This window comes from Topomyia yanbarensis, chromosome 2 (genome assembly GCF_030247195.1).
Source record: "Topomyia yanbarensis strain Yona2022 chromosome 2, ASM3024719v1, whole genome shotgun sequence".
NCBI classification, from domain to species: Eukaryota; Metazoa; Arthropoda; class Insecta; order Diptera; family Culicidae; genus Topomyia; species Topomyia yanbarensis.
The window spans coordinates 443,628,771-443,653,758 of record NC_080671.1 but is presented as its reverse complement, the minus strand read 5'-3'; the positions used below and the strand labels follow the sequence as shown (position 1 = coordinate 443,653,758).

At 38.4% G+C, this 24,988-nt stretch overlaps 1 protein-coding gene across 2 annotated transcripts in view; it reads left to right on the top strand.

Moving 5' to 3' along the window:
• LOC131685675 (activating transcription factor 3) overlaps positions 1-24,988 on the top strand; it is a 238,641-nt gene that overhangs the window by 141,690 nt on the left and 71,963 nt on the right. For both annotated transcript variants that reach the window (XM_058969554.1, XM_058969553.1), the window contains one exon: positions 22,520-23,442. In XM_058969554.1, the coding sequence (XP_058825537.1) occupies positions 23,227-23,442 (216 nt within the window). In that variant the 5' untranslated portion in view covers positions 22,520-23,226. The remainder of the gene's footprint in view (positions 1-22,519; positions 23,443-24,988) is intronic.

The window sequence follows — 24,988 nt, the reverse complement described above, 5'->3', positions numbered from 1 at the left end:
TAGCATGGGACAATATCATTGCAAGAAATTTCGAAAATCAAATCAAATCAAAGGTAAAGTAAAAAAAAATGCCCATTAAAATAAGCGGACAATCAACTTATTACTATTACTTTATGAATAAAATGTTTTTGTTCTTCATTCAATTCAATATAAATGGAAAACTCAATTCTCTTCAGGGACTATAGGGTAATTTGGGGAGAGATGCCGCACATTTCTTAAAATCGATCCTGCATCGAAGTTAACCACTAAATATTTGATAAAATCATTTTAATCAATTGCGAGTTTCGAAAATACTGTGAAATGGTTTTTTTCATGAAAAAAAATTAATCAAATTTCCATGAACATTTAAAAAAAGGTCATTGCTGGAGAGATGCCGTACCATGGTCACAAACTGAAAAATGGTGAACAAAAATATTTTTAGCTATCATTGATGTTTTTGTGATTAGGGGTCTTCAGCTGAGTTTAATGAAGTTTGATTACACCTATAAATCGGCCAGCACCTTCATTTTTCTTAAGGGGGTAATACCATTTCTAGAAACATTTTTTATTCAACATTTTAAAAATATTTTATTTCTACAACTTTGTGTAACGGTTTAGTTGGAGTAACTTCATTAAGGGTACTGTTTATTTATATGTTTGTACGAGCGATATATTGGTAGGGGTTCCTTAAAAGCAGTTTTTGCTTGTAATATATTTAGATAACTTTAGTTTGTTCTTGAAAGATTCATTTTAAAAAGCATCAATTCATCGAAATTTTCATTTTTATGCCAAGATTGACATCACTACAAATCAATTCCGTTTACTACAATTAGTGCCTGAAACTTTAAAGAATAAACCGAAGTAACTAATACTTAGATACATATCGCCCGTTCGAATATATAGATAAATAGACTCATTCCTATATGCCACTGTGTTAGGTCCGTTAGTTTGTGGATGTACCTTATAAATAATCTTTACCTGACGCAAATGATCATTTAATGACGTAATGAGGTGAAAATAATACATTTAAGCTACGCATCCTCCGCCATCGAGTGCGGCATCTCACCTGCAATTTTGATGCGGCATCTCTCCCAATTGTATGGAAGAGATGCCGCACGACGACATTTTCCGCTGAAATTATGGATGACCGTGCTCATGATCAGAATACCTTCTAAAAGGTCCCAGCTACTCAACCGATACACGAAAAATTAAAAAAAAAAAAAAGAAATTTTAATGTGGTAATGAAAAACTTTGGACACTCCGTGATGCAACTGGACGCACATAATCATTATTAAAAAAAATTGTAAGGAATAAGGATTATTTTACATCTCCAGTGTTGTAATTCTTCAAAAGACAAATTCACAATAACATATTACCGTATAAAAGTGACCCTATATACGAGATATAGAAAGGCCGCACTTTCTATATGTCGTATATAGGGTCATGACGCGGCATCTCTCCCGAAATTACTCTATATATTGTGCTTGGGCAAAAAATCAAAAAAAAAATATTGCGTATATTTGAAGTACATCTCATTAATTGCGTTTATTCAAATGTTCATGCCGGTCTGACAACTAGAACTAAAATTGCAGCCTTTGATAACACGCTACCTCAGCGCGATTATTTCGATATGGACTTTTTCTAAACGTGACCTAGCAGTGAGCAACATATTTCGGATACCGTTGGACTCACAATAGCTAGTGATTGAACAAAGGATTTTGATTTGCATCATTATTACTAATCCTAATTCCAAAAAACAAATTATAAAGGTCCCTGGTAACAATTTTAGTTTTATGATAGTTTTATAGCCCCTCAAAAAACATACATTGCACTTGTAGCGTGCTATAGAACTTCAATTGTTACTTGGTTTATCAATAACGGTTTTTTTTTAAGGAAAATCGCCACCATTACTGAGTGTAGTGAAAAATACAACTCGAATAAATGATTTTCTACCGTTCTGAAATATTCAGTGTGTTCCAAATGGCTTGTCAGTATCGCACGTAGGGGATTTTTGAACAATTTTTTTTATCGATTTTTATGACATTTTCTAATAAAAAGGGTGCATTTTGTTGGAAAATAGAAATGTCTAAAAAACCCTACGTACGTCGATATCTATTGTTCTAAGGAATCGAAAAATCTTTTGTTTTTTGCTCTAGATCAAAGATTACGGGAGACAGATTTCCGGCCATGGATCAAAAGAACTCGCCTGTTGGAAAATACTATCCAACCGATGTTGAAAATAGTTGACAAATTCATTATTTGTACATCAGAACTTGTATTATAAATCGTAATTTACGGGTACTCGATTCTTCGTTACAATGCGTCAAGTGAAATTTCTGAAACATGCCTATTTTTTCGTGCCCTACACTGGTGTAACCCCTTATTAAAATTTTACAATCTTGGTTAGAGAAAATAACAATTTTTCAGATAGCCTTTTGAAGATTCCAACAAACAATATCACCAGAAAACCCGTTGTAACCATTTCTGTAGCATGCTAAAATAAAAAATGTATACCGAAAACACATTTTTTTAGAAAACCGCAGAAAAAAGTTACGGAAAATAAAATCTTTATTGTTTCATTAATTTCAACAAGAATTACGAACTGCACTTTTTCCGCCAATTAGGTATTACAGAAACTAAATAGTCTTTGACTTCGCCTTTTTGTGAAGATTTCCAAGGAAAATTTTTATTTTAGCGTTTCCAATGTGATTACAAAAAACACATACATTTTCAAATAACTAGAACTTTTCCTATCCAAAAAATATGAAAACATGTTTTTTTTGTCTGCTAAAGCAGTCCACCCCCTTACTTGTATCTATTAATTTAGGACACTTTTTAACACAAACTACCCAAACAAACGAACGAATGAGAGAAGAATGGTTAACAATCAAAGTGGTTTATGTATTGTCACCAATACAAAGACAAATAAAATTTGTGAGACAATGGTCCTACAAATGTAACTATAGCCTCCAATCACTAGATTTTCATTTAAGTTAGCTCTTAAAGAAATATTAGAAGAAAAATTTCACACTGTTAGGTGGGTTTTTTATGGAAAATGTGCTCAACATCAATTATTTAAGCTTCCAAAATATGTTCTGATCTCATCCTTTTACGTTTCCGAAATAAAATTCGAATGGTGTATTAAAACTATATTGAACAATAAAAAACATGCTGTAACTTTTAAAGCATACAAGACAGACACTTGGTGTCTTCAGTAAAGATGTGGGCAGAAAAGCTATAAATTTGCAGAAGACATCATCTCAATATAATCACAAAGGCATTTTTTAAATATTTCGCTTATAGGGGGATTAATATGTGAAAACACAATACCAAAAGAAAGACCATATTACATCCAACAAATTGTCCGAAGATGCCATTAAGCTCAACTTAGCCAACTCCATTTTTACTCATTCAAACAATATCTTAGAAACTAAACTTCAGAATCAAAAACAAATCAATAGCGTGCTGTCTGGGTATTAGGCCTTTTAGTTGAAATTGGTTTGGATAAGATCGGTTCAGCCAATGCTAAGAAACACGAATGAGAGTTTGCCACCTACTTACTCTTGCACATACACACATACACACACACAGTCCGAGTAGATGTCGATAAAACTGGGAGTTAAACGGCTCGAGAAAGCGGGTATCAGTGTCTGGAGAAATTCCTCCGTCGAAAGTGAGGTAGGGTGCGTTCACCGCTGTGGACTATCCTAGAAGATCGTAATAACGCTGGCAGCTTATTGACAATCGGAAATCAGCAGCTAAACGGCTTACTGATACAAGAGCAAAATGGTGACGTAATAGATGGAGAAGAAAAGCAAGAGAAGAGTCGAGAGCTAAATGGACTCAAAGGACGAGCCATTTCATGCATCAAGTGAGGTTCCGAGATAGCTGCGGAAAACTCGTGAGCAAAAGAAATAGGTGCGAAGAAAGCACAACGCCCTCTCTCCCACAAAATAATACCTTGATGCAGTTCCGTGGGGAAGAAGGGCGAACAAAGAGTAAGGAGTGTTGTAGTGGTAAGGTACGAAAGAGAGCCTCACACAGCACCAATACACTACAGGCCAAGCTTTTGAATCTTTTTAAACCTTACTATAATAAACACAGAGAGAGCGAAACATTGACCCAAATCTTCGAGCTAAGTCGATTTGTATATAAGGAAAAAGTCTTGAAAGTTTGAGCGAGTTTTATGCATTTCTTTTATGAGAAATGCAAAACAACATAAATAATAACATGAGGAACGTGCCAATCGAGCCTGTATATTCTAATAATAGTAGGCTGGCTGACAAATTACAAGATTTTCTATGCCGAATATTATGATTAGTCAACGTACAGATCTTCTCAATCGCAACTATTACCGCAACTATTTCCTCTGTCATGAACTGTTTTACGATTGATGAATTATAATTATCAGCTCTTTAAAAAATGTTTTTTCGGTTTCTCATAAATTACATGTAGTACAGCAAATTAGCCTTTTCATGTTGCTAGTGGTCTTTGAAAACGTCCAAATAACACTCAAATGGAAACAGTTTTGCGCTTATATTTACACGTTTACACGTAACGATGAAAAATTGAGAACTAATTCTAAAATCTCACTTGTCGAGAAGAATAGATATTAATTATATAAAGCACTATATCAAATCTGCTTAAAATACTATCATCAGGATGTTTACATTGAAGCTAGGTGCATCAAGGATCAATTTTATATATAAATTTGATTATAACCTACCATGATAATAGTAAAAGAAATGCACAATTACATCACTAGGTGAATGAATCTGCACGACAAACGAAACAGATTCTCTGGCGAATTTGGCAGAAAAAACATATACCTACAAATTTTCACTCATACATACAACTGGTCGTACGACCAGTTTTTAAGCATGTCAAACTACCATACGACTCGACCGGGTTGTACGACAGAGGCGAAAATTGTTCAGACGGTCAAATCGTACGACCGGTCGTACGATCGGTCGTACGACCCGTCGTACGACCAATCGTATCGTGTATGGCCTGTTTAAGGCAGCAGGTTTGTCGCTAAAAAAGAAGCTGCTGAATGAACAGCAAGCAATGGAGAAACGGCATCCAGACGAAAAATATGCGATCCTGGAAGATAAGCTGAACGAAAGTGGTGAGACGGTTAGCAGCCGAAGCTGCGGGAGAACGAGGCTAAACAAAGTAAAGCAATCGAAGTAGCAATGCAATGGTAATGGCAGGACTACCTGGATGAGATGAGTTTCGAGCGGATAAGCAGAATTACCTGCACCGCTTACTTCGCTCGATGCCACACACCTTCCTCTTAAATGACGATTCAGACGATACATCAGCTTCCGTCAACGTCAATGGATAATTTTCTCGATTTTCAAAATTGAAAAAGTTTATGTTCGCAATCCGTCCCAGTGAAAACTCTTAGACGGCACCGGTGGTTGAGTGACAAAAGTGACCGCCACTCATTCCAGTTGGCCTGGGTTCAATTCCAGCCGAGGTCGTTGAGATGAAAAATCTGTGATGAAAAAATCTGAAGTGAAAAAATCCGTCTTCCTTCGGAAGGGAAGTAAAGCCGTTGGTCCCCGGTTGGATCGATATCTAGTCCAGATAGTGGAGTCACCGCTCTATGGCGTCGGTAAAGAAGAAGTAGAATTCAACTTCTATACTTACTAACAAATATCCTCCTCCCGTGATACTTGTGAAGTGTGCAGTAGCATATACGGCCTCTAGCAAAGTCAAGTATCGGACTAACCATTCCTTCCGCGGTCTACGTTCGGGCCTGGTCGGCGTCCCGACTGGTCAATAAATACTTTTTTTGCTCGCTACACTAAATGCCACCCTTAAGAAGGTTTCAAATTCCATCAGTAAAGCTTAAGCAGCTTGAAAGTTCGCTAAGTATTTTGTGTGAATTTTAAAGTGCTCGATAAGGTCTCCAGTTTTCAGAGAGAGATAGATAGAGAGAGAGAGAAGTATTTGTAGCCGACATGTATTCTTTTCCGGTTTATAAGCATAATATTTTAAGGAAACGTTTATCCACTGTAATATAATTTGATAATTTTTTCATTGTTCGTAGGTAAACATTTTTTTGCTAACGGTGGCCTCCTTCAATTTTACCTTTTTAAGCACGAAAATTGACATACATTTGATATTTATCCGGCATTCGGCCAAATGACCATTTCGGTCAAATGCCCGTCAGCGTTCGGACAAATGGCTTTTAGCCAAATGATCGGACACCGAACAGTGAATAAAATATTTTATTCTTAATGCTGCCAGGTTTGGGTGTGTTACGAGCCCGATAACAGACATCAAGCGAAGACTGCATATCAAGAAGACTGGCAACTCTGTCCAGAATCTGGAAACAGTAACAGCAATGCCACTAGCGGGTAAAGGTAGTACTTCCCATCAGGGCCGGCGGAATGCGTGGGTAGTATGGATAGTACTACCCACTCGAAAATGACCGAGGGGGGATTTACCCACTCGAAAGTTTGGAACAAACTAAAACCTGAGATTATCCACGTATTGTCTTGCGCACAAAATTCCTGCAATGGAAATCTTCGATGTAAAACAATTCTATATTTTTATTCAGATACAAATTTCTTTTCTTTACAATTTGAATTTCTTGAGAATATGGCTTGATAATCAGGATTTGTTTGAAATTTGGAATTATTTTTCATATATTTACTTATGGGAATACATTTTGGCCCATCTACATCTTAAAACAAGGAGTTCAGATCGATAGACAAAAAATATTAATACAATTTTATTCAGACTATGGGATGTAGTTAAAAATATTTTTAAGGACAATATATACAATTTGTAATTCCTAACATGAACAATCATTTGATTAAAAATTGAAACAAGGAGAAACAATCACTAGATAATCAGTGGACTTTTTATAAGGAAGGCAAAATATTGTTGATTCCAACATCAGTAGCAAAGACCGTATCAGAGAAAGCGAGTAGAGGGCGGACAAAAATGACAGGGAAAAAAAGAAATTAAACTCGTAGCTTTGTGGTAAACGGAAGATCACTATCAGGAATCATGAACCGGATCGCCGACTGGCCTCCTTGGATCCGCTGGGATCTCTTGGGACCACATTTGCAGGTAGCTGTTAGCAAGTCAACCAAAAGAGAAGACATAAATAAATTTGAAGGATAGCCTGCATATCTCGGACAAGAACCAGACCGAAGGTGTTCATTAACCGGAGATCTGGCGCTACACACCTAGAAAAAATCGCATAAATTTACGTCTCCTGATCATGACATATACGAGCATCAAAAATGATATAGTTTTACGTTTGATTTTAATTTTACATGCTGTTGAATTTTGCGAGTCCCGTAATTTTACTCCACATATGGAGTTTGTTTAGAATGTTGAAGAGTGTAATTTTATGGCACTACGCATGGAAAGTACATCATTCATGTAAAATTAAACAGAACATGGTTATATTTAGTCATTTCGTCAATTACGGTTTGTTACATTGTGGCAAATTTGAAATTACTTCAACGGTAACATTCAGATTTTTTGATGTGTAGAACACTAGGAGCACGACCCGACAACATGTTTAATGTCGCGATAGTCGTCACCGCGAGTGTAGAGAACGCTCTCCTCGACCCCAATACGCCAGAGATGCGCATTCCATGTATAATGATTGGACATGACCCGAGATCCCACAAAATTTGCCAATTTTCGAGCGTCCTCTGACAAGCAATACTAAAAAATTCGTTAAAGCTGTGTGAACTTTCACAAATATTACCTTCTAATTCCTACGTCCGCCTTCTTATTACTATTCTAATCTAAGTACCACTTTTCTCGTTACCCGTAAACAAACAATGCGAAAGAACTCAAACTAATATTCGTATCAGGCAATCAGGAACTATTTTAGCATAAAGAATCTAGGAACGATTTTAACATAAAAAATCTAGGAACGCCCATATTTTCTCCAGGAAAATAAGGCGTGCCTTCCATGCTCCATCGATCGAAGTGTCCACTGGGAACTGAAACGATGTGGACATGGTTGTAGGTAAATTTAAAACCATAAGTTTTGTGGGAAGAATGCGTAGCGTGCGTATCTTTGCTGTCAGATAAATTTGTGTGTTTGAAGAACAATTATTACGTTTATATACATTATTATAATTTCATCGCGAAACGTCTATCATTTGAATGTGAATTTACGTGGAATGCTCTTGTCGCCGATAAAGAATTCTTAGTTCCGTGTATTCCGATCAAAGATCGAATCGAGTACGCGACGTAGAGCCCAGCTGCTAGACAAAATATTGTTTCTCTCGTTAATCCGTTGACGAACCGGTGCCAATAACTGCGTTTTTCAGTTTTTATCAAGTTTTTCATTTGCCATTCTAACGTCGCGTATATTCAGAAAAATTTAGGCGATTCGGCGTTCAAAAAGTCCTCACAGGACCTTTTCGCATACAATTCTGTGCACTCTGCTCACAACGGAGTAGGAAACCGTCCACGGTTGTTCGCGCCGGGTATTCGTTTCGTCTGACCTTTAATCGCAGTGAGTGTTGAGAAATAAGCCAGTCAAATCGTTGCATACTTCCACCGGAGGAATTTGTTATTTTTATTCGATTGTTTCTGACATAGTGGACGCATTGCTCTTTTGATCAATAAGCACACTAATGAGGTAGAGTACAACGATAAATCTGTAAATCAGGTTTTACACAATGCAAAGTTATTGTGTATAACATAGGAAAATAATAATACTGAAATATAGAGTCACTTGCAGTTTTGGATGTCCCATATGGGCTTTCCGAGACCAGAAGCCATTTACTTCGGTTTTATAATAGCATCACCCATCAAGGGACACTTTCAGGCCTTTACGAGGAAACTTAGAAGAGGACATGATTCTCCTCTTTCGAAAACTTTCAGGAACATTAGAAGATGTTCCCTCAACGCGATTGTCAAAATCTCGCTCTTTAGTGAACAAGGAAGCGTAGAAATTAATCGTGGCCGGTGCTTTCTTTAACATTTCTTCCCAGCGTTTCTCAAAAGGATACTTCAGTTTTTCTATCGACAAATCATTCGAAGTCTCTACACAGAAAAAATAGTTTTTATGATACTCTCCGCATTTTCCACACCATGCCTTATTTATATAATGAGCCCATTGTTTGCAACGACGGCAGTGCATGCCCTGCGATAGAAAAAGGCGAGAAAATAGACGAGACCCGTTCAAAATTTGGAAGAACAAATCCGGCGAAAGGCTCGAAAGGAGGCTGATGGAAAATAAGTTTTCTTATACTCCTCGATTTTTGCTGAGCGCAATTGCTTGCATACCAGAATATTCACTGACTGCAGCACAGGGATCTGGAAGGAGCCACCCCCTATTTCGAAATTAAAGCCTTTCTCGGAGTCTACACCATCAATCTCTACTTCCCAGACGGATACGTAGACAAAATACTTTTTCGTACACGGTCGAGTGTTGTTTAGTTAGATCACGCGATATATCGAAGAATGGAGTAATTGGTATTTCTCATAGTGATGCGCACACACATATGCACTTTTAAATTACGTTTCCTACCTTCCTCCAATAGAGGCGCTGTAACATCTGTCGCTTCTCGTTTGTATGGGAGAAGAAAAGAGATATCAATCTTCTCCCATACATCCGTTGTTAATAAAACATTTGAGTAGATGGCAGTAGTACCAAAGATAAACTCAAGATTACTAGGTCTCATACAAACCATTAAAGAAAGATGGATCAGTAACCGTGAACCAGTGAACTCAGTAATAGTACACGGAAACGAAAAACTACCTAAAATTGAGTTCCTTTGACTCAATCTCGTGGTATCGTGGGGGAACTTAAAATTAGGTAAACCGTGTTGAAGGTAGTTTCTATTTAACCACGGCAAAAATTACAATTCATTGATAGGTTTTTTATACTCAAATTTAAGTTGAATTTACCTAATTTTGAGTATACCCCAAACAACTCAAAAGTACCTTCCTCCACTGAAGACCTCGACTGAGTCGAATCTCTCGTTTTGTTTTTGGCAACACTAATAAGTGCGAAAGCGACGCACAACTCAAAAGTAAGTTAAAAGAACTTATTCTGCAGGTTGTTTTATTTAACCGTGTAAGCATTAGCTACCCCCTCGTTAATAGGCGTCGATGTTTTTTAGAATGCGTCGACAAAATGCTATGGTTACGAATTAAATCAAAGTCGTAAACAATCTTGTTATGAAACAAACATGTTGGCCAAATCGACGAGTGAAACATTGTTCAACTACGTTTACTACCAAATGCCTATTTCTGGAACACTGATGACCAGAATTATTGATATGAGCTCGTCCGTTTCCTACAGTTAGTATCCTGAGCAGGTGAATCTTAATCGTATGAATTAAGAATAAAAAAAATCGTGCAGCTCATATCCACTTGATTCTTCTGCAAAATCGAATACAAAGGCTTCGGTAAATCTAATACAAAGGTACTTCGTTGCAGAATTTGACGTAATATATCAGTCAGTAGACTAGTTTATTAGTTAATTATTAATAGCAGAAACTTAACTTAGACACATTAACTAAATACCGATCTACGAAAAGCTCAGTTTGTTTATTTTTCTGCTGAAAAATGTATTGTTATTTTCGTAATAACTGATTGTCATGGATACGACGCAAAGATCGACGTTGCATCCTTTTTCGCAAAGCTTCGCTTTACTTTAGTATTGAGCTGTCACTCTGACGGTGAACCGAGTTCATCGAGGGGTCGCATTTAGATGGTACATGGGAAACCTTTGACCACTCTATCTTGAGTTTAACTTTGGTAGTACGTATTTACCATTTATTCATCATTTTCAGTACAGCACATCAATCTACTAAGATTTCTTAAGTTGAACAATTTCGGACCTTTAAAGGTCTGATGACTCAAATTCGTAAGCTAAGATAAAAAAAATATCTATTCTACTGTGTCCACCTTCGTCGTCGTTCGTCTACAAAGCGCCATTTAAGCCAATATATTCTGATTCCTGAATGTGCTGCCTTTCACAGACATTGATTGACACGAAAAACAGCCAATTCTAATAAACAAACGATTAAAGCATATACTGTAACCGAAAGTATGCAATAAACAAGCCAGAGGAATGATTCTGAAAACAACAATGTCCGTCAGTTGAGAGTTTTGTGACATACGGAATAAAAGAAAACATCGCCTGAAATACGATCCATTATCGTGAACTAGTCGGCAATGGTTTATACACTAAACACAAATCGGCACGAAACACATTTGAAATCAAAACAGCCGGGAAGCAGCCGAAGCTATAAATAAAAGCTAATAAAGCTAATATCAAGATTTCGATCGAAGTTCTTGAATATGATTTGGTAAAGTAATTATGCTACTCCCTGTCTTAAATTTGTTGTTGTTCGACACATGCTTTGCACGCAGCCATAAAATTTTTCGTTATCGATCTTGTGACATCAGCGATCGTAGTATGCTAGCGCGTTGCTATGACATTGAACTATCACCTGTAGGATAGCTGTGCTGGCGTTTTCAATCGGGTTGAGACGTGATGCTGTTCGCTTAGTCTGCGACACTAATGAAGCCAATTAAGCAATCCATGAGACGTTTCTGATCAGCTGATTATTTCTTGTTTCCTTATTCTGACGATACTGCGAGGGGATCGCGACGTCCGACAATATCGTTGATTCGATCCAACATCAAACGAATCGGACTAACGAAAGTTTTTTGTCGGACAAGTTTTTCTGTTCGCAGGAGTAGACTTGTTGACAGAACCCACCGCTGAATTGTCAAACAAACGTCCAATGGATTACCTAATAACCAGCGGATAAAATCACCAGCCAAACTCGATCTTTATTCGAAACAGTCGTGATTCGCTGGTTGGACAGTTTATAATTGAAGTAACAATTGAATGGCAAAATCACATGTCAAATTCATTTGACAATCTAACGTCGATTGTAGATGTTAACCCAATGTAAAAGCATGGGCTGAATCAGCTAGGCCCACCATATGATGGCTACTCAAAACCCTGTACATCGTCATAGCCATGCCAAGCGGCTGCACTGTACACTTCACCTCACCGAACCATCACAATCATTTGGCTGCACTTTTTGACAATTCATTTTGACTGCAAAAAAAATCTTCGCTAGTCTGTGTAATGTAGTGTCTGTAATCCATATAGGTGCATATCACCATTGGGAAGTTCTCGCACGTTTTGACCGGGTCGTAAACCATTTTGCAGTGCAGCACGAAGGCCTGCCAGTCAAGTCAGGGCCTGCTTAGTCGCCTCAAGTGTCAGCAAGCAGCCAGCGCTGCGACGGAGCAAAAGTCGCGGCCAGGTTAAATTTATCGACAGAATTAATAACGATTATTGTCGTTGGTGGTGTCGGTCGTATTTACTACCTTCGCACATCAACTTGAGCCAGTCTCAATCAGCGAAGAACGAAAAATAATCGAATTGGATATGGCATCAGAAATGATTTTTTATGCGAATTTGCTGTTTATTTGTATATGCAATATGGTGGCGCCGCTGGGCTCTCACACTTGAGCATCGCTTTACCAGGGAAAGATTTTTTCTTTGTTTTTCTTAGTAGGTTTCGAACCAAATTTACGCTTTGCACACTTTTTTGCATGACCTACTTCTCTCAAGGTAACTATGGTACCGAGTTCACAAGTCTGCATATTAAACGAAGTTATATTCATCGCGAGACATCACGGCTGTCAGATCTTGAACAGATCTGATGCTGCGCGTGGATACCCTGGCCGAAGGGATAATAAAAAGCAACATTACACCAAACTTTTCCGTGTGATCAACCGAGTGAGGAGATGATAACTTTTATAGGTGAGCATAAAAATGATATATGCATTGACTTCTATGAGACTGTGAACCGCACTTCCTCTTGGCTTTTGGTGATGAGATTTTTTCCATTTGTTTGGTTCTGATCAAAATCTTATTAGGCATCTTCGCCCACACAGTTGTTGATTTAATTAAACGGACAAAAGATAATTTTCATGAGGCAGCTTAATCGGTACGAGATATCAAAAACATAAACACAGTGAAGTATCAGAAACTTCTATCGACTAGGCTAGGCTTATTGTTTGACACGAAAACAGATCTAAGCAGGACATGCTAGAATTAATAAAATTGACACTGGACGGGTGAATTGTCAAAGTGGGGTACGCATTTGAGAACGCAGCCACCAGCAAAACAGCTGAATATCCATTTGAGCCTTTAGTTAGCGCAGCGTCTCTTATCTTTGTTCGAAATATTGAATCAAAAGGTAGGGCGAAAAATGGGGCATTCGATATGTGTTTTTGTTGTGTTCATACACCAACATTTTCAGCCATTTTTTATTATAATGGTTTACAGTAGCGAGTCAAAACTATTGATCCCAATATACTGCACAAATTTATTCCAAGGCGTAGTAAATAAATTCACACGGTCGGGCTTATTTTTTCCCAATGTTATAAGGTACATCAACAGCTTGTTTATCTTTTATTTTCGATCACCAGTTTGACCACAGTTTAATACTGTCAACATAACATCCCAAATTGAACAATACCTCCCGACCCATCTCACGATTTCAGCAGCCAAATTGCTGTCGCAGGCATACCTCCAAATATGGTGATCTGCCTTCACACCGCGCATCAGTCAAGTTCTTCAATTAACGCCAGGTGTCGCCTTTGAACTGCCCACAATTGCAGCGCTGCATCTGGCCACCGTGTTCAAGGCAATCTCTCCAATTAGTATCAACATTACCTAGCAAAGTATATGCCACAGCGTTCGACGATTCTTCAAAAAACACTAAAATCGTGACCTGCGACATCCATTCCATTAGGCATAAAGCATGCTGTCAAGTGCGGATGTGTGGCCTGGCGAAGGACGCAACCATCACCATCATCATCACCGTCCAAACGAGCGGGATTGTCACTAAATTCGAATGTCATCTACCCGGAGAGTTGCCTACCTTGCGCTCAACATCTTCGCCTTATTACTATTATTGTAATTTTATGTTATATTTGCTCGAGGGTTTGTGGCCGTTTTAAACTCAGCCGTACTCGCGAAAGCGGAATTGAATTTTTAATACAATACAAACAGCCCCTCGTAGCACTTCAGTATGCCATGCCGGAGCGAAAATTCGTGTTCTTTGAGATGTGTGACTAAATTCGAAAATTCAGCATGCTCGTGGTCTACAGTTCAGCCGACACAGCAAGCCATGGCAGTGTTCTGAAGACACCAAAATGGAAGCGTCCCAAGAATGTCGAGTGTGTTTCGTTACGCCAATGACGAGTTAATTACGGGATCGCAACCCTGTCCGGGCCTGTCAACACAAATGCGGTCAATCGATGCTAAAATGAATTAGCTGCCCGTATGTGTTTTAATTTGTTCGCACTCCCTCTATCTCTCTCTCCCTTGCCGAGTCTCGCGACGAAGGAACAAACGTGGGCGGCAATATGGCGGCGGACAGCCAGTGCTATTAATTTATTAACACTTACATTGCAACAAAGGCTCGGCTCGCACTTGTTTGAGGCGGTTTTTAGGCAAATACAACTTTCGTACGAGCGGTCCCCGGTCGCTGAACCTTTGCGAAACAGATGGAACTTTCGAAAAAGGCGAAACTACTTTGGATGGAGAGTCGTAGTACTTTACGCGAAAAAACGGTTCATTTGTATTTTGTAGAACCGGCTGCTTGGATCGCATTTGACGCTTGCCGTGTTCAATGTAGAGATGATGTTTATAGAGATGCGCGAAGACTGAAGCCAAAAGTTTCAATCGAACCCAAAACAACGGTTCCAAACGAGCAATGTGAACAAATATGGCGGATATCGGAAGTAAAGTGTGGGGAGTATTGTGATTGAACTAAAAAGAAATCCTTGTAAACATGTTTGCATACGAAGAGTGTGAAGATTATATACATACCACGGTGTCTTTGTCGAACAACTTTATTCAAAAAATTCGGTATCTGTAAAACTTGTGGATATGAAAGAATGGACTTTTCCCTTTCATTTGAAAGTAAAATTAAAATATTCTGGCGGGGGGTCTAGAATAACTTTTTATTTTAAAGTTTTTTGATTGAAAACTTAAGTTTTTTTTTAATGAAATTAATTCGCATTTTTGCTACTAATTGGTACTACAGACATTAAAAAATTATAAAATCTCATTGTCGTTAACTTTGTAGAAAGCTATAAATCGATGTAAAAGTACCCGAGAGTTATTAAAATTTTATCAGTTTTTAGGTGTGCGCGGGGCCTATGGATTAAGAAGTCGATTAACAAGGACTTACAAAAAAATGTTGGGTTTAAATGAACAGTAAATTCGGATAAGTTTCAATGTTTACAAAGTCCCATTCTCAGAAGAAAAAATATATTTTCAGATTCCTCCGGTTCTTGGACGAAAATGACACTTTAAGAACAAGGAGGTGTGGAAAGGTGTTGACCAAATTTATTCGATAATCTTATACCTTTTCAAGATGTTGATTGATGTAGTGACGGATTTTATCATGCCTTTTTCATTTCTTTTCTCACTCCAAGAAGTAGCTAATGTAAATTAGAATGAAAAAAAGAAGCTCTTTGAGTTTTGAATCCATGTTTATTATTGTTTGGGGTAGATTCATTTCATCAGAATTTATAGAAGCAGAGTTTTGCTTGTCCTCAAATTTTATTTCCAAATCGACCACCCTTCATATAATCTTAAGGAACAAAACCAAGTTCTATAATTTTCTTTAAGATAAAGTGACCATATGTTTTCAAGACGAATGCGGGACGCGCTCAAGATCCTCCCATTTCCCAAATATTTGCATGACTTGTGTAAGATTGAGAAACTTTTCGTAAGGATTCATGGCCTGGGTCATACTAGAAGTCGAAAAGGGCACTATGACAATCAGGATAAATTGGCTCATTTTGCACATTCCCCACGTAATTCGGAGATTTGGCAGCACGACTCGAAAGTTTTATGAGTTATTTGAACAATATGAATGTACAATATGGGTATTTTGGAACAAAAATCATCATTTTGATAAATGCGGGACCCTTTCCGGTACGTTTTACCATGCGGGTCAAGACCTCGAAATCCGGGATTGTCCCGCTTAATCCGGGACGTCTGGTCACTTTACTTTAAGAAGAAATTCCGGAGTCGTTACTCGTTGAACACGGATCACAACAGAAAACGAACAAGAAAATATCAGGCAGGACCATAAAGGGCGAACACGAAATTATTGCGACACCGAAAATGTCATGCCAATTTTCTTATAATGTTTAAAATCAAACCAAAACTTTAGGGTAGTTTTATACATATATTTACTTCAAAAATCAAAAGAAAAGTTAATCGATGGAGCCTTGAGTGTAAAATTGAACGCCTTTTCGCTTGATGCCCTCCATCAAAGTCTTTACAGTGTCATCCGGTACCAGTTTCTCAGGTTTTTTTTCATTTTCTTAACATGTCCTTCTCGTCTTTGACAGTCTTCTTGCTCTTCCGAAGTTCCCGCTTCATCATTACCCAGTACTGCTTTACCGGGCGCAGCTCCGGACAGTTTGGCGGATTCATGTCCTTTGGAACAAAATGGACTGAATTGGCCTCATACCACTCCAGGACACTTTTAGAATAGTGGCATGATGCCAAATCTGCCCAAAATAGCGAAGCTTCGTCGTGCTGCTGTAAGAACGGCAAAAGGCGCTTCTCGAGGCACTCAGATTTGTAGATCTCGCCATTTACTGTGCCCTTTGTCACGAAAGGCTCACTCAGTTCGCAAGAGCAGATGGCCTGCCAAATGAGATATTTGGAGGCGAACTTCGACATTTTGTTCTTCTTAAATTTGTCGTCCACATAGAACTTGCTCTTGCCGGTGAAAAACTCCAACCCCGGAATTTGCTTAAAATCGGCTTTTATATACGTTTCGTCGTCCATCACTCAGCAGCCATATTTTGTCAGCATCTTCTCGTAGAGCTTCCGTGCCCGAGTTTTAGCCGTCGATTGTTGCCGCTCATCGCGGTTTGGGAAGTTCTCTACCTTGTATGTATGTAGTCCAGCTCTCTTCTTTGCATTCTGGACGTAGCTCTGCGACATGTCGATCTTTTTAGCCAAATCACGGCTTGCGACGTTGGGATTTGCTTTAATCATCCGCTTCACCTTTTCCTCTGTCTTTTTGTTCTCCGGTCCCGGTTTTCTTCCAGCTCCTTTGCCGTGGTCCAACGTCAACCGCTCCTGGAACCGCTTCTACACTCTGGAGACGGTTGAATGGTGAATGTTCAACATTTTTCCCAATTGCCGGTGCGACAGGTCAGGAAATTCCAGGTGTTTGGAAAGAATTTGTTCTCTCGACTCGCGTTGGTTCACCTCCATTTTCGTTGAATCGAAAAACACGACTTCGAGTTTGACAGCATGTAAACAATACACATCAATGAGAAAGTGTGCAAAATTTGGTTGATTTTTACCCAATGGTAAAAAAGTTATGCCCTGTTGAATGTGTCGCAATAATTTCGTGTTCGCCTTTTACTGAAAGGATATAGTATTCGGATTCAAACATTATTCATAGCTCTTACAATACGAATTGACTACAAGCTGGCGAACTTTGCAATTAAAATTTTTATTTCATTGAAAAGTTATGAGAAAAAAACAAAAGTGGGATCAAGCGTACCCACTCTCTCCTATTCTTTGGTTCTCTCCGGCTAACGAACAATGGCTGGCTAAAATAGAAATTGGAATAGATAAGTGAGAAGGCAGGGGACTTTCGTTTTATTGTAGAACCATGTAGCCTTCACCTTTACATTCATTGGAATCCCAAGGAATGTTGAAAGAGTTTTGATGTTTTGATGAGGCAAGAGTTCCATAATACAGGTTCGTGGGCAGTTTACTGGGAAGTTCTGAGAATCAAGTCGCTTACAGAGAAAATTCAGCAGTATTTTGCAGTATCGACAAACGTTCTCTAAAATTTCTAGCGAAAAAGGGTTATAAACTGAATGCTGGCTTCCAAATATCACGACGATAGTTTTTAAACCTTAATCGGTTTAAGCCGATTTTGTATGACAATATCTCTTCGGAGGTGTTGTCGTTCTGTTATCTCAATATCCCCTCGGGTTAGTTAATATATCCGCTCATCGAAAAGTGTTTCTTTCCATTGGAAGTGAAAAATACTTACGTATTGTCTATGTTCTCTGTGTCGTTATTTTCCCTATCCCTAACCTTTCAATTCCCCAATCCTGCCCATCAGAGAAATGACGAAAAGACAAATCATGACAAGGCACAAATCTCCAATCAACATGGGGAACGTGCCAGTTGAGCCAGTTGCTACTGATTCCTGATTCCTGATAGGACGGAACTGCTTTAAAGTTGACCCCATATAGTCAGCGTAATGCAAGGCCAAGGACCCGAAGCGGCACCAAGCTGCTGCGGATCCGCTGAACGAGGTGACGGCGATCCGCCGTCGGAAGCGGCGCACAGTAGGGCGAAAGTGAAAAAAGACGGTCAAAAGTCTTTCCTGAGTTTCACAGATGTTTTCATGTCTTCAGGAAAGTGTCCTAGGACTACATCCTACATCTTTTAGGATAAGCACCTTAATTTTTCTTAATGTGCAACTGTCCTTTAAAAACAAATGTTTTTTAGCTCGACGACAAAAAACATTTTTTTTTTGCGGGAAATCTTATAGAGTAATTTATTTTGAACAACTTTGATGAACATATCCGCCATCTATATATTTTTCCTTAAGATATATGTACGTTGCACCTTAAAATCAGTTTTTTATCTTTCTCTTCTACAACTTAATTTTTTCTACATTGGAATTTTCTGGCAAGAAAAACATAACTAAATATCTCTCTGAGTATACGTGTACTACGAGACTAACCATGCCACCGTATAATATATATATATATATATATATATATATATATAAATATATATATATATATATATATATATATATATATATATATATATATATATATATATATATATATATATATATATATATATATATATATATATATATATATATATATATATATATATATATATATATATATATATATATATATATATATATATATATATATATATATATATATATATATATATATATATATATATATATATATATATATATATATATATATATATATATATATTCATTTCATGGTCGCATTGCCTGCTTGTGCCGAACCCTAGACCTATACCTGTCCTTTAATACAACTCCGTAATACTTATGGAAGCGTCGCTGAGTCGGTGGCCTTTCTTAAGTAGGTCTTACATCAACGTTTCCTACCCTATTCTAAGTATCGGTGAAGATGGTCGTTTTTTGTTAGGGGAAACTTTGCCACTGCGACCACTATTCACTATCTTTTGTGGCGAAAGATGGTCGTGGTCGGCAATAACGATTCTCATGCTATTGGTTTACTGAACTCAAAAGAGATAAAGATCATTCCCGATCAAGTAGGACAGCTCTCGAAAAAATATTCTCGCCAGGGAGTAATATAGCCAACTGAATTGGCTCCATCATACTTCGATATCCAAGTAGACCATTCTAGTTTCACCCGTAGCCCAATTAAATTCCATCTTTTGTTGAGAAATTCCGAAAATAGCAAATATCAAAGACGGTTTCCAAGTTTTAGCTTTATATTTTTTACTAAAGATTAAGATTGAATTTTGGTAACACCACAACGAACAAAGCCTCAAAAAATTATGTTTTGATTGTCAATATTTTAAATTTTTCGTACGTATCAAGTTTGCTCCGAACGATGACTGTTTTGCTTATATCTATGTCTGATAGAAAACACTTTTTTCCATAAACGTATTCTTTACAATCACGCGAAACAGTTCAGAACGGTCAAATATTATACATTTTATGAGAAATTATCTCAATTTTCTGAATATCAAGATCTGCGCATTGCTGCGCCAAGTCGTTTAAAAGGTTATTTTATTACTTTATTTGTATAATTTTATTTTTTTCTGACCTTTGACATCAAAATTGAACTCAGTACTCAGATTTTAGGTTTCGTCCAACTTTTGTTCGAAGATGCGACTGTGCGATTTCGTTATCGCAGACAAAACAATTAAAAAACGCCATAAAGTGGTTTTAAATTAAATCCATAATCTTTTATTGCTAATTTACAATCTCTTACTCGATTGTTATAATCATACTACATACTCACATCGTTAGCCGACTTCCGGCTCTTTACCATTCATTTTAATTCACTCCGTACGTGGTGATTAATGATTCCCCTGGCTGATTGCGACCACATTGTTGCACTGTAGTACATCCACAGACAAACTGATATAACACACTAAAATTCCTCGTCGCTTTCGATCATGCTCAAATTTGATAATACGATAGAACCCCAATATTGCGGTCGGTTAGTGACGTAAAAATTACAGTTAATTATTGTATGTAATCGGGTGAAATTTTTAGACTGTGCTAGAACTTCGCTCAATAACGTATGAAGTAGCACAACTTCCATATTTGAACAAATTAGTATAAAACCCTTATATACGAATATGAACGAATACCTGTTAAAACGACCTTGCCATGATATCCCAAATCAATGATATTACTATGTCGGCCATGAAATCTCAATATAATCAACTATCAATACAGTTGAACTCGGTAGAGCACCTTTACCTTACCTTTGCCTAGACCGTCATTTTTTACACAATCCAAATTCCCGACACATGTTCTCGGTGAAAATAGTATCAAGATATTGAGCAATGAAAATTGGCGCAATTGTTAAATCCGATTTTATGGTTCATCTCGATTGGTCGACAATGCAACAATAACAATTCCCTACCTTATCGCAGTTCTGGAGTAGCCACTCTGCTTTTCCGAACAAAACCGAGGCCTACTGTTCCCGCTAAACAGTGCTGCCGCCTTCCCGTAGATTATGCGAAGGACAGTGTGATTAATGGCGCTCGTAATCAGCAGTACACAGTTAGAAAATTAATACATCTCACTTAAATATCGTGTTCTATTTTATGATCATGTCTTGAACTAGTAAAATAAAGTATTATATTTCTTTTAAAGCAAAACTAAGCCAAATATTCCAAGGAATCTAAAACAACGCGATTTCTTCATAAATACGTGTGAACGGTGATGCTCTATTTATATTTTTTTTCTGCTGTGTACTACCACTGCTGCTGACCGGTGCCAGTATGCAAAGTTCACCTCGTCTTATCGTAATGTTCTGATCCGCCTTTCTGCAACATTGTTGTACATATAGCCTCTGGTTATGTGACAATACACGCTGCCTGCGTGGGAGAAGACATGAAGAATTGAGGAACGTGTTCGCGAAAGTAAACACCGCCCGACCGTAGGTTGTTGCCGATATGGGCGGAATGGAATTCTCGTTTGATGTGATAATAAGCTGAAAAATGGTGCAGAGCTGACATTTTGTGGGGACAGCGAAGCTACCTCTCGGACGTTCGATCAATGATTTGTTTGGTGGAACATCGAATAAAGAGTTGAAACTTGAAAGAGTGACGGGAAACGTGGCATTTGGACGAATAAGTAATTTCGTAAAAAGAATTCTTTTGAAGGTCTGTCCGTCTTAGGTGATGAGTACAGGATGTATCAATAAGGATTTTATTCATATATTCGAGAAAGGAGCATTCACTTTGATGTATGGAGAGATTTATCTAAATCTTCAAGATATTCCCCGCTTTGCAAACAGATGGATGGACACTACCAGTATTAAAATCAATCGCTGCTAGTTTGATTTGAAGTGAAAACTTCAGTCAACGTGTGCAGTCTGCTAAACAGAACACGGGAGAGCATTGAGGGTCGTTGTGCCTCGCACGTTATTACACTCGCGTCTATGGCCCGTTTTGTAGATAAAACGTCAGACAAGTCCCAAAATAGTATTTTTTCGTTCACCCAGATCATCCCGCAGTGGTTGACCTAGTACAGCCGGTCACTTCCGACTTCTAGAAGTTCGACCGAAATTCCGTCCTTCCTTACGCTCTTACCGTTATTCAGCTCTTGAGAAGCCTTCCACATTCTAGCATCCGCAGCTTGTCTATCATTCGTTTGTCCATTTACTATCGACTCAAAGTGCTTCTTCCAGCTGGCAACAACTTTTGTCCACAGATTTTTGTCTCGGTCGGTAACTATGATTGATGCACTTTCCTTTCCCATATTGTTGATCATCTTGCTAAACTTTCGCATGCCGTTCCTGCCAAAGTTTCTCTCTCCTCGTGGAGTAACTGTTCGTCTTAATCACGACTTTTACTCCGATGGAGGTTTCTTCCGTTTACTTTCAGCTCACCATATTGTCCCCTGTTCTACGTGTAGCCGCTACTTGCATTCAGCTCCTAGGCCGATTTTCATCGTCTTTTGCTCCTTACCTTCTTCTAAGTTTGTTTTAAATTTAATTAGCCTATTTTTACTCGAAAGGCATTATACAACACAGTTTTTCGCACATTAAATTTCAGTGAAAAATGTTACAGATTCTGAACTCAACGCCTCGTATCCGTATCAGTAAATGTGCTCTTAATTGAGTAATTTTAACTCACGCCAGTAGTAAATCAATCCTATTACCTAACCAACATAACCGTTGATTACCCATTACAAAAGCAAAACCCCTCATCATTTTCTATCTTCTCTCGTTCCAGAGGACTATCAGCGATCGTTCCAGAATCCAACGCCAGCTGATTCACTCATCTTTAATCAAGTCTGCATTGCCGCAGCGAGCTTGAAAAAGGCAAAACGAAAACAACAAACGCATAAATTATTCCCCAATCGCCCCGAAACTTGGTGCCTGTTTGAGAAAAAGAAGAAAACCGCCACGCCGATTGTAATCCAAGCAACCCCGGTGGGTTTGAAAAGTGTACTACAACACGCCGCCTATTAAAACTCTGATCTTGCACTGACGCGGATATACTCGAAAGCCAAGCCGAGCCAAGAGAATTTCAACGATATTGTGATTTTTACTAGAAGATAGTTTCGTGTTTGAAAGCAGTTTATTTTTATTATTGAATGCTGTCAAATCCAATCGTCTCCGAAGGAGAAGAAAACGTAAAATTTAAACCGCGCTCTTCGAAATCAGAAGTTTAAAGTTCACGACTAACGACGAAGAAGAGGACAAATCCAATCTGTGATTATTTTTTGTTAATATTTAAAGATCGCTTTTAATCAACGTGAAAGTTACACGCACACACGCCCGAATACTACCTTCCTTTTCGCCTTTCGATCGCAATCGAAGCAGTGAAAGCGAATCAAAGGCAAAGAGAAGCAGAGAAACGCTACCAAGTTTATTACCTGTTGTTATTAATATTTAAAATTTCGCGAGAAAAGGAGAACAAGAAGAAAACCGGGCAAAATGTTCAACTCCAACCTCAGCCTGACCGTTCCACCCCTGCTGGGCATCGACGGTGGGGTGTGCACCACACCCAGGACACCGGAAATCCTCAACTCGCTGATGGCCATGACAAACCCACTCGAGTACTCCTACCCAGTGGCGGCGGCTGTGGCGACGAACGGTTCCAGCAACAACACCACCACCACCACCACCTGTAGCAACAATCCCGCATCACAGGTAAGATCACAGGTTGCTAATCGAGCGAAGCCCCATTTCAATCAAATTAGTTGCGCCGTAATAGTTACTATACAGAACCCGCCTACTCGACCACTACCATACTTACTACGTTACTGTTCCTATTCATTGGATTCGTTCCGAGAACCCTAGGAACATGTCAGTTAGTTACCCGCTGAGCGCGGGTAAAGCAGGCCACGATTCGAACAAATTCTGCTCTTTTTTATTGAAAGTCGTTAAATAATAAAGTTTTATTTTCGCCAAACCATTTTTATGAGCGAGATACGAGACCGAGCGAAATGAACTGCAGTAAAAGTGCGCCTCATTCCGCTAGTTCTTCCTCCTGTTCAAGGGTTGCTTCGTTTCGTCGATCGCAGAATGCCATCGGACTGGTGTTTAATGTGGTTCCATCCATGTGCGCTCTCGGTATGCGGTCGGGTTTCGCTTGTTATATGTGTTCATAGGGTAGTTGGTCCCTTTTTCATCTACGATCCAATAAAGAGATATTCATTAAACGAGTTCATATTTATATGGAGGAAATTAGTTCAACCTAAATATTTGAATATTATGCGACAATTACTCCCTATTGAATGAATAAATTTGTGCATGGGGGTACAAAACCTAGTTTAGGTAAGTTGGTTTTCGGTGTTTCGGATTCATTTTGTCAGTAACTGTTGGCAGCTTGGGACCCGTTAGACGATAAATCCAAATTAGCACCAAATTGGTTCCGTTTTTCCTATCTCGCCAGTGAACCACAGCTGCTGTGCTTACTTCCCGAGACATCACTCGAGATTAGCCTGTTGCTTTAGGCGATCTTATATGTTTAGTGAACTGTAACTGGCGCCAATAAAGTACTAGTTCCTCTAACTTGCCCCAAGTTGATGTCAGTTACTGACGAGCTGAATTCGAGCCACCCAAATCCAAATCATGCAAAATAGTTACTTAACCACACAATATCGGAATTGACAAATCGCATGCTAGACTTAAATCTTACCGATAACACGGTGAAGTTTAAGTTTTCTACTTAAGTATGATCGATGGCAAAGCGAATATCGCTTAGGACAAATTTTGTGGATGCCCCAACGTGCTTCGATACTACAAAATAAACAAAACAAAAGAACTTGAGTTATCTCCATATGGCAGAAGTCATTCTCAAACACGTGTTTGAAATACAAGAAGTACACGTAGAACGCTCTGAACTCGTTCCAAGTTGGAACGAATTTAAAGTTTTCCAGCTTTATACCACAGTAGAAAAATACGAACAATAAAAACCAGAACTGTGCTGAAAGTTCTTGTCCTTTCAGTGCGTTGTTCAACATGGAGACCAAGTTTCATTGATTTTGCCTTGAACAGGTTACCCGAAGTCAGTCTCGAAACTACTGCTGGAAGCTATTGGACCTAGTAGTATATTATTTACGATCTAGTGCCCAACTGCCAGCAGATGCCATTCTCATGGGTTCGAGCAGTAGACTTAAGAAAATTATTAGAAACTTTAAAATCGTTATTCATTTGATACCTTCCAGTTTGATATCCAGAAAGAAAACGAAAA